We start from the raw sequence: 10,963 nt of genomic DNA, 5'->3' as shown, positions 1-10,963 counted from the left end.
ACAAAATGCAATAAGTTGTTAATGATGTTAAGCATTTTTAAGATGATTTCATAAATTTTCAAACAAGACACAGTTTGAAACTAGAACCACCACGATCAACAGGGCACTGAGTCAGGCTGTCGCCAGGATCCAGACTTTAGTCTTTCACTGGTGGTAATCAGGATAGACAAAGAATCAAAAATGTGAAACAACAATGACTTGACAATTGCAGCACCGTGCTTTGCCTGTGTGACTCCGAACGTAGACTTTCTGGAATTTATGTTGTTGTTCTTCTGGGGGGTTTTCACATGACATAAAATCACCAGATCAAGCTCAGTAAACATCTCAGCATGTCCTGGCAAATTCGTTTTTCCCCAGACAGGAATAAGTGGTTTTAACATGGGATTTAGTTCTGTTTTCTTGGCAATTTGCTTACTTGATACGTCAAAACAGAAATTTGTGTGTTGCTTTTCTTAGAGCCCCTTATTTCAAAATCAGGACTGAAGAATGCATAATCACCTCTATGTCATTGTGAACAATTAGAATCGGGCCAAAGCATAAGCAAATAGTGACTCAATTCTTTGACTTTGCGAAGAAACAAAACCAGTGACGGTTACAAAAACGTCTCCGTCTACAGCAGCAAAGCAATGAAAATGAACACAGTGCCACCATGTGGACATTATCAGTGTCTCTATTTTGTACAATCGGAAATGTCACTTAGTTTGTCCTGGAACAATAATGGTCGTGATTCAGTGGTTCTTTGTCCGAGTACCATATGTGGCACTTGGGCTGCCACTAGTGGTACTTCCAGCCAATATCTGTCTTAATTATTAGCAAGAAAAATTAATAACTGTGGTGATTAACACCAATAGCTAAAACGTTGGTTTTGTTCAAACAAATTAATCTTTGCTGTAAGAAGGAACTGCTGGAAAAATAAAGAAGTTGAGAAAATTTCAACAACTCCCATTTCAACAAATTTCAACAATCAAAACCACTGGGTGTGTATGTATAATGACAAAATCATAAATAAAAATCAGTCAGCAAAAGGACACCATCATAACATTCATCTATGTGACAGTAAATAGATTATGACATCTAAAAAAATACAGGACAAGATGCGTCTGTATATTACATAAAATGTTTCCTTTTGCAATAAAGAAATTAGTCTTTTCTGGTCAGACAATGTTATTGATTTTAATTGACCAAGCAGATGAATTATGTATGCACATATGATGTAACATTGAAAATAAATATTTTCTTTTTACTGCGGCTATTACAAAATTGTCTATGCAAAGGCAGACATACTGGATATTCAGATCAAAGTTGGTGAGAATCTTTTTGTGTTTTGCACTCCAAACTTCTGTGAACTTTGCTGGAATGTTGTTTCCCATCGTTCCTGTTGAGTCATTGTTTGAAAAAAAAAATGTCAAGAAGGTGGTGTTTGGAAAACGTGACATTTAGATGCGATGCTTGTTATGAAAAACGTTTGTGAACCACTAAATACAGAATATGCCTGGCAAAAGGTTTTAGATACATTTCACCATAACCCACATCTTCTGCTAGATGTTTCCAGTTGTAAGAGTTTGAGTGACGCAAAGATGCCACAAAGTGATTCTTTTGACGTAGAGCTGGGAAATCTCCTGCATCATTGTTATTTAGCAAAATGTCTTAAGCTTCTAAAAGTTTGGGAGGGACCGTGGGAACTAAAACAATTCAAGCAATGACATCATCTGTCAGCAGCGAGCTTCAGGATAACACACCCGGACCACTCCATCCGGTTCAGCGGGGAGAGGACGACCGGTCTGTCCGCTTCGAGGAGGCTGCGCTTCGGATGAAAGGTAAACCGCAGCGTGCTGCCGTCAGCCTACAGCAGCATTGAAAGCGGAAGCAACCCAGATCTGTATTTCAAAATAATGTACTATCTGAACGAATACTTTCGGATGCATATTTTTAGTGATGCAAATGTTGTGTTGGGGAAAAAAAAAACTTGTGTTTATTTGTGTCTTAACATAAAAAGTATTTAATTTCACAAAATACTTTTCATGTAGTGCATGTGGCTTGATAAGCAGATTTGTGGCCTCACTCATAAGTGAAAGAGTTGCCTTAAACTTATTTGTATTACCTTAACTAATGCTTTTGTATTTATGATTTTTGCTGGGCCAGACAACAGGAAGGACCCAAATATTGAATTATTATTATTATTATTATTATTATTATTATTATTATTACATGTTTTTGTAGACATTGTATTTATATAAATATAAGTCTATAAGAGGTTAGTTATAATATTTTTGGATTTTTCTGAATCAATAATACTGAAGTATCTAAAAATTCTAATGTTATAGTACTTTTTTTTTTTACAACATGTATCCACCGTCTAGGGGTTGTACAACCACACCTGCATTAATACCTGTTCATGTATATACCTGAATATTAACGTTCTGTAAGCTGCAATAGTAAAATTTTTCTTCTATGAATAGGGCACATAAATTGTGTCCATCCGGAAAAGCCACCTAAAAAGTATCTATTATCATTTTAATATGTTTCAGTTATGAGAAACCATACACATTGTTTGGAGTCAAATTCAACCACAAAATATTTTGTACTTCACATTGAACCTTGACAGTTCATTAACAAAGCTAATATGTGTTAGCCAAATATCTTCTCAACAATGCCTCTTGTTTCATGATTTATAATAAATTGTGATTTGCGGTAAAAGTTCACGTTTTATTCCGTCATACTTTTCAGCAAAACAAACCTAGTTAACAGTAAATATATTTCCTGTTAAAACGAAACCGTATTTTTAGGCTGAGGAAATTCGAGAAGAATTTTATTTTGAAAAACCTAGCAACCGGAAGTTTAATTGCTTCGTACATCCACCCTGGAGCAGGTACTTCCAGCAGAGAGGCAATTAAAAACCAAAGCGGTGCGGAAGGCAGTGATGTGTGTTAATACAAGAGGATTCTGTTTTTTCGTGGAATAACGCACAACTGTGGGAAAATATTATGTTCTAGGAACAAAAATATTGTGTTAAAATAACTTCAGGAAGAACATGAGAGGAGAAACGGCTGTGGTAAGTTTTCTTTTTCTTTTTTTTAATTAAAATATCTATTGGGAAAAAGAAAAAAATAGGCTGTGTTACTGGTAAACTGATTCATATTTGTGAAAAGCTTAGCTTCTTTAGGAAAACGGGCATTTTTCACTTACATTTAATTTGTAATTGTGCTTTTTTGTTTTATTTTAAAAAATCAATAAAGGAAAATGGTGTTGAAGTGGTTGAACATGGAGGAGCAGCAGCACCAACTTCACTCGGGAGTCGACCTGTGAGTCTTGTTTTCTGCTACAAATATGCTTTTATGTGTAAAATGTTTGTTGGTTCCAAAGTATGACATTAAGTAATTCCACCGTTTTCTAAAATATTGTATTTTACCTGTATCATATTTTGGAAAATTACTGCGCAGGAAAAACTTAAATTTTCAGATGGGCAATGCTGATTTTTTTTTTTTTCCTTGCACTGGTAGCACTCTAGGTATCATTGTCTGTATCATTTCTCCTGACAAGCAAACTGTAATGCCAAACCAAGATTGTCATGGCAACTGTTTTGAATTCCTTCTGCATTGAAAACAATGCTTCTAATCTCTGACATCAGCAATGAAAGCAAGTTCCTCTGTAAAATAGCAGGTGTATTGAATATTAAAGTTTCTGAATTTACTACGTTATGACTGTACATATGAACAGATGTCTCATTTATTTGCATAGAACAGAATTCTCCATGTTGTAGAGTATTATATTTTTGGTTCGTGGTTGGATAATTACATGTTTCTTTGCATTTTGGAATAAGTAGGTTGTAGAATGATGTCTGCATTTCCAAACTTTCTCTATCCCATTGTCTAAAAGAGACTAAAATCACAGACTTGGCGTTGCAGAAATATCACCAGTCAATTCACTGTGAACTTTAGTTGATTTCTTCTTTAAATTCCCCTGTAAATATGCTAAAGACAACAACAGCAATTCAGTGTAAGATGCTTGAATGCAGTCTTCTGTTTACAAGATTTTGGGTATTTTCATGTCACAGTTTCAGTTCTGCAGTCTAGTTTTTCAGGTTCTTGATGTTCGTTTTGTTTTTAGCATTGTTTCCGTTCTGTTTTAGAGCATGCCAAATCACAAGCCGGTCGAACTATTTTTGGAAACGAACATTTATATAAACGTGAAAAATTAATTAATCGTTTAAAAATCCTAGAGTCAGATTTACTATTATTATTATTATTATTATTATTATTTTGATACTTTATTTTTACTCTTCTTCATTTTTTTGAAGGTGGGGAAACTTGGAAAAGCTGGCAGTGTATCAAATACTGATTTTCTGATCTTTGCTGATATTTATGTTTGCAAGTTGAATCGTAAAAATAACCAATTTGTACACCCTTACCATAGTTTAACATGTCTGATTTAATCATGAGGGAAGCTAAATGTATGCATTATTAGTGAAGCAATGGTTTGTCTCTGCAGAATGTTGCAACTCTACAAAATATGCTGAAAATGGCTTCTCGTGGCTCCCCTAATCATCACTACAATGTAAGTGGTTGCACAAATATACAATCAAAATTGGAATTACTGAGGTGCATGTGAACTTTGTTGACTTAGAAACTTAAAAACTGAGAAACATTTCAGCTTCTTTAGCTTTAAACAACAATTAGCAGCAAAGTTCTCTCTTTCTATAATCATGAGCCAAGAGGATAAACGTCTCCAGGTATATCAGAATCAGTCTTCATACTTTGGAAATGGTTGACATTTTAGTCTTTGTATGGTAGGTTTGTGCTCAGAAAGCGTGAAAACCTGTGAGCTGCATTTTAACATTTTCAGGTCAAAGGTTAAATGTTATTATGAATTACAAAACTTTTACAAGAAGTGTAGTTTAAAATGGCCTGAGGGATTTAACCTGTTTGTCTTGGGTTTTGAAAAGTGACGCCTGAACACATTTTGGAACATTTTTTTTTTTTTTTTGGACAAACCAGGTTAAAGTGTTGATGTTTGGCTATAATGCACTGAAACTGTAGTGTGATGATGGAGAGCTGATAATTTTGGCTTAATTTAAGAGGAGGTGGGATAAAATTTATTTTATTTTTCTTCTTTAGAGTAGTCAGGGAGGTGTAGTGACCCACTGACAGCTCACATCTCAAGTAAACTGAGGAACGAATCCCTTAGTTTCAAGAAAAAACCTCATTTAAGTGTCCAGAAATAAACTTTTTGGTGATCTTAAATGAAAATTTCCTGTTCTTCCTGAAGCTAAACAGGTTGTTAAATAATGATAGGAACTCAGTTTCTTTGGCTAAGAACAAAAGTATACAAAACAAAGAAAACTACAACATTATTATAAAAAAGTATAAGAAATACTTAAAACTAAATTAATCCTCCATAGATGGTAAAACACAAGTGGTTACATGCTGGGATTTGGAGTTTAAGACAACTCTGTGGAAGTGTTGAATTCACGTATCTGAAATTAAAATAAAACAAACTGTAATGTGGCCTTAAACATGCCAATCACAGGTCTTAAATTTGGTTGGTAACTAGCTGCTAATACACCCTTGCTAGCTAGTTGGCTAATTTTGTTATTCGTCTACCCTCGGTGAATACAAATGTGTCACCAAATGGCTGGAAGACGTAGTTTGTTTTTTTTTTTTTGCCAGTGGCTCACTTTTGTTGCCAGCCCTTACAAGCTAGCAGGATCCCCCAATCATCCTCTTTATTCATAGTTTTGTTTCTGTTTGAAATTTGTCTTGCTGAAACCTGCAGATACCCTGATATCTTTACTGTCTGGGGTGTTGTTTCCTTTGAATACCAGAAAAAGGATGTCGACAAATCAGAAGCTACTGTGGAGATTTTTAGAGTAGTTCAAGCAGGAAGAAGTTTTTAAAAAAGAAATGACCTCCATCAGGTGCTGCTACATTCCATGTTTTCATCACGCAACAAAAGCAGCATGCTTCTTTCCTTTCTTCCCACCCATGGATGTTTGTTGATATCTGTAACTTTTGCTCCACAGAGAGGTGAGTGGTCAGATACGGACAACCAGCACTTTGAACAGGTGAGATAAAAAAAAGTTGATCCCTGGATGTGCTTATCCTTGATAATGTTGCAGTTTAAGCACCATAAGTAGCTGTTTTAGATCAATAGAACGGCTGAGGATAATGACCTGGTATGGAACTGGTTGATTTGTGCTCCTGTTTGGTTTTGCTATCTACCTAGAAGTTTTTTTGTCTTTAAAGCTTCAGTTGTAGGTGTGTCTCTGTCACATTGTTGTCTGACTAGAAAGTTCTGTTCAGTAACGTCATTCTTGTTGTGATTGCGTGCAAATTGACTAGACACTTAAACACTTAGACACACTAGGCACTGGTTCCTGTCACGGTTTAAATTGATGATTCATGATGCAAAAGCAGGACTCAGTTTTTGTCATTTTTCAGAATGAAGTCCAAGAAGACTTTCCGTCAAGCCTTCAGGTTTGTTTTTGAATGACTGTTTCTCGCAGCTGTGCAGCTTTAACTAGGTTTTATTTATTTATTAATATTGAATTCTTGTTACTCCAAATAGAATGAAAACTCTGCAGATTTGATCACAGAGAACCCTTTTTATCCATATTACAAGGTATGTATGTTACAGATCTCTGCTTATTGATAACATTGACTTTTACTGAACACATTCCAAATGAAGTTGTGTTCTGCCATTAGGAATCAACTAGCAACACTAATGGAATGGAGGCTTCAGTACAAGCAGACGATTCCATCTCTGTACCCACTATGAAATTCCTAGGCTCACCTCAGGAACTTGGTTATGGAATTAAAGCCACGGAAAATGGAGCTATGTTGTCTGAACATCTTAACGTGCCTCAGAGGTACGACCCTAAGGACGAGCTCTTCAGACTGTCCTCTCTGAGGCTCAATGACACTGCCAATGGGGATTTTCATGATTTGGTTCAAACACAAAAGTTCTCTAAACCCATACAGAGAAATGGCTCAGACATTGTCACAGATGACGTGAATGCTTTGTTTGGCTCATCTAACAAAGGGAAAGATTTGAGCCGCTCTCCACAAGCCGTGGCACCAAACCCATTTTATAAAACTTTGGCCTCAGAAGCAGATTTGTTTTCAAGGAACGGTGAGGACCTCTTCCAAGTGAATGACACCCAAGACAATGCCTCCAGCACAGACGGTAACAAGTCTTTTAAGGAAGGGTTTGACGTATTTTCATTGCCTACAAATCTGGTGGATCCATTCCCAAGTCCGCTCCCAAGGAATTTATTCAACGTTCCCAGTTTGGATGATCCTTTTGGTCCAACTCCCTCCAAGACAATGTCCTCTTCTCCTTTAACCAATCGCCCATCTGAGTTCAAGTTAGACACACCAGAGTCAACAGGTCTAGTAAAGAAAACTCCACCAAAAGTTCCTCCAGCTGTTCCACGAAAGCCTCAGATCAAACCAAGAGATCTTTTGACGACGCCTCAGGGAAGCAAAGAGGAATTTCTTGAGCCAACCTCCTTCAGCCAGGCCAGCAGTTTGTCCTCCTCGCCCAGCATTTCTCCAGCTGACATCACTCACGTATGTAACTCTTGTTCCAAACGACAAGACTAAACACTTTAAGGTTTCTATAAAGTCATTTCATACGTTGTACAGGTGCAAACTTTCAAACGGCCACCGAGACCCGTTCCTCGAACTCGACGCCCCAAAGCAGAGAAGCCACCAGCACCAGAGAGACCTCCACCCCCAGCACACTCTGTAAGCCTCAAAAACGCAGATGATTTTCTGATGTTGAACTCCATCAATGAGGACACTTGTGACTGTATAAACTCCTTGTCTCCTCTAAACTCTTAGACTAAACTGGAACCAGAAGTACCTGAAGCGCACACTGCTAAGCCAGAACCGCCAAAACCTCCACCTAAACCAGTCCTCAAACCTCTTCCTAAACCAGTCCTTCCCCACAAACCAAAGAAACCGGTATGAAGTGTGATTTGTAATGTGGTGTTCAAATGGGATATCTCTATTGTTAGACAGACATAGAATCTGTATTTTCTGTTTTTATACAGAGAAAGAACTGCAAAACCAAAATTGAAGAGAAAACCAGCAATCTACATCTCTGCATATAATTTGTGACTAATGTCTGCCTAACTCTGGGACTGTTTTTTTTTCTTTTTCTTTCTCATAGTGAATGCAGTTTTTAGTGTATATTGTAACTTCTTTCATAAACCAGTGGCAGACTTGTCAATCATGTCTGGGCAGTAGAAATGTAGCCATGCAAAGTTATCTTCTGCTTCTTATTGATATTTAATTTGAGTGCTCATCTCATTTTTTTTCTAATTTTTTTTTGTTTGTTTGTTTTTTATACCAGATAGAAAATTGTTCAACATGGATGTTTAATATATTTGTTTTACAGGAGAGCAAACCATTGGAACCTGAGAACTTTGTGTTTGAGGATGTCCTCCTGATTGGACAGGTGAGTTTCACCTAGAAAAATGTTTCCAACTGTAAAGCTGAAATTTTCAGTCTGTTAAATGTTGTGCAGATTTTGATCAGAATGAAAGATATGATGCTCTGTTTAGATTGGAAAAATTTAATCTCATGTTTGAGACACGCTTGATACCTGGGTTTGGGGGTCAGAGGTCAGTAGGGTGACGGTACAACAGAAAAAGCAAAAAAAGTTAAAAACCAGATTTATTCTTAGTAAGTTTTTGTGCCAAGGGTTAAAGTCTGAACTATGTGCATGATGATAAATGTGAGTATGCCCTTAAAACCTGAATGTTTTACGGGCATACTCACATGTGTTTTTTAATCACTCTCCTGTGCTGTAATGCAATGAAAGCCTCTTTTGACATTTAAAAAAGCATCATAACTTTTGTGACATAATCAGTTTCTAATTGTTTGGGACGATCTTTGACATCTCCACCGTGTCGGTCACAGAATCAAATCAGAGGCTGTATGAATGTGACCATAGAGCTTTTTCACAAGTGTCCTACCAGAAAAAAAATCTGATGCCAATGAATAAATAAATCGCTTTGAAAGAAATATGTGCTGATCTGTTTTATGAAGTTGAAGCAAAATGTAAACATTTTTCCCTTCTAAAAATCAGGAACACTGTGTGGAGGATTGGCCTGAGGACAGTCCTGAGCTGGATCCAGATTTTAAGCCAGTAAGAAAACAAATCTAAATGTTTTTCTTTATTTGTCTTTTACAACGGGGTCAAATTTAATTCCTTGAAACTTTGAATTTTAACTTGTTCTTCTGTCTGACTTCTCAAAGTCTGGAACATTTAAGCTACGAAGAGAGTCGATGAAGGTCAGTCAGTTCAGTTTCCTCTGTTAAACTTTGCTGATTTTTAAGTCATAGAAAATCAGCTGAAGACTGCTGCCTGTTTTTAGGCCAAGATGGAGTCAGATGGAGGAAGCAGTGAAGATCCTGATGGTACCTTTGGTTACGTTAAGGTAGAACCTCTCCTCCTTCCTGCATGTTCTCCTGCTGTACCTGCAGCTTCAGCTAAACTCTGAACATTTTCCAGAAAAAGGACAGGAAACTGCGAATGTCACTGCTGTCCAGAAGAAGCTCAAAGGTAAATCTGATCTAATAAAGAAATGTTTAATTGTTTTGCCTTGTTTTACTAAAATGGTAACATTGACAATGCAGGACAAGTATTCAGATGATTCCATGGAGGGAAAGAGCAACATGCTGCCCAGCCGACAAAAAACTCCCAAGGTAGAGATCGTCACATGTTGTAAAACCAGCAGTTGTTGTTTTATACTAGCAGGTCTTTATGCAGGTTATTTGGCTTTTGTTTTGCAGGAGTTTGGTTCCAATGACTATATTTCTACAGGAGATGATGAAGATCATTATAGTTTGGACTATAAAGTATGTTTTGTTTTCCAACAGTGAAAAGTCTGGCTATAAATACGGTTGACAAATTTATCTTATAACATACTTAATGCCTCTAGAAAAAATCTACAAAGGCCAAAGTCAGTCACCTGTTTCGGAGAGCCTCCGATGCTTCCTCTACGTACAACGACAAGCATTCACCTTCAAAGGTAGCTTAAAGAAGATTGCAGGAGATTTTCTAAGAGATTTAACTCCAGCTTTCCTTACAATTCTTCTTTAAAAGCAAAGTGATGTTTGAATGTATGAGGGAGTTCTTGAATCCTCTCCAACAGGACGGTGACCATAAGAAAAGCAGCAAGAGGCAAAACACCATTGTACGTCGACAGTCGGCGGTAAGCAACCTCCATTCTTCAAGTTAAATGTGGAAAAGCAGCAGGTCAGGTTTTCAACCCAACATGGATTCATAATTAAATGTATTAATGTATAAACTTGAACTATTTCTCAGGACTCAGTGTTGGACGAAGATTATGAAGATGGGGAGAAAGGTGGCCATCGGCAGGTTGTTAGATTTTTCCCTCGTTACTCAGAAACACATTTCTGATCACATGAAAATAGAACCTGTTCTAAACCTAATCTGTTTTCCTCCAGAGGAGGAATAGCAAGGTGAAAATCAAGTTTGTGCCACAAAGAGGATTTGCCATATCATTAGAAAAGGTAAACATCTGATACTTCTCAAATTAAAACAAAATGGAAAAACCCCACCTCATTTCAACTTCTTTGTTTTCAACAGCCACACGATGAACCAAAAGGAGCTCATGGTTATACGTCTCGCAAGGGCTCAAAGGTACAACGGGGACTTGTGGCTGGTTAACTGTTTGTGAATGCCATGTTTATGGAATGAGGATATCTGAACATGTTTGGGATGTTTTCACCCTCACAGGACAAATCTGTTGAAGAATGTGGAGCACATGGCTACACACCTCGTGACAACCTCCAGGTAGAGAGCTATTTCAGTTTCAACAACAACAACCTGCACAAACTGTATCTGATACGACTGTAGATAGGATGCTGACTTGAGACAGCATAGTTTGATACAGTTAGTCAGTTTTCCACAGTTTACAGTTCTTGCAGTG

The 10,963-nt window shown here is 37.1% G+C and overlaps 1 protein-coding gene across 1 annotated transcript; it reads left to right on the top strand.

The window, feature by feature from the left end:
• Positions 1-2,859: 2,859 nt before the first annotated feature.
• On the top strand, positions 2,860-10,871 carry LOC103132856 (COPII coat assembly protein sec16-like; the record flags this gene model as incomplete). The annotated part of the gene is made up of 22 exons (XM_007544630.2): positions 2,860-3,052; positions 3,237-3,302; positions 4,489-4,554; positions 6,020-6,061; positions 6,438-6,473; positions 6,565-6,618; positions 6,702-7,568; positions 7,644-7,745; positions 7,842-7,964; positions 8,401-8,460; positions 9,094-9,153; positions 9,264-9,299; positions 9,383-9,445; positions 9,520-9,570; positions 9,645-9,713; positions 9,801-9,866; positions 9,950-10,039; positions 10,163-10,222; positions 10,336-10,389; positions 10,479-10,544; positions 10,621-10,674; positions 10,771-10,871. Coding segments are annotated over exons 1-22 (2,207 nt in total), but the record flags the coding sequence as incomplete, so codon positions are not given.
• Positions 10,872-10,963: the final 92 nt, after the last annotated feature.

This window comes from Poecilia formosa, unplaced genomic scaffold, assembly GCF_000485575.1.
Source record: "Poecilia formosa unplaced genomic scaffold, Poecilia_formosa-5.1.2 Scaffold1414, whole genome shotgun sequence".
Classification (NCBI taxonomy): domain Eukaryota; kingdom Metazoa; phylum Chordata; class Actinopteri; order Cyprinodontiformes; family Poeciliidae; genus Poecilia; species Poecilia formosa.
Note: the sequence above shows the minus strand (reverse complement) of the source record. Positions and strands in the feature narration are given on the sequence as shown.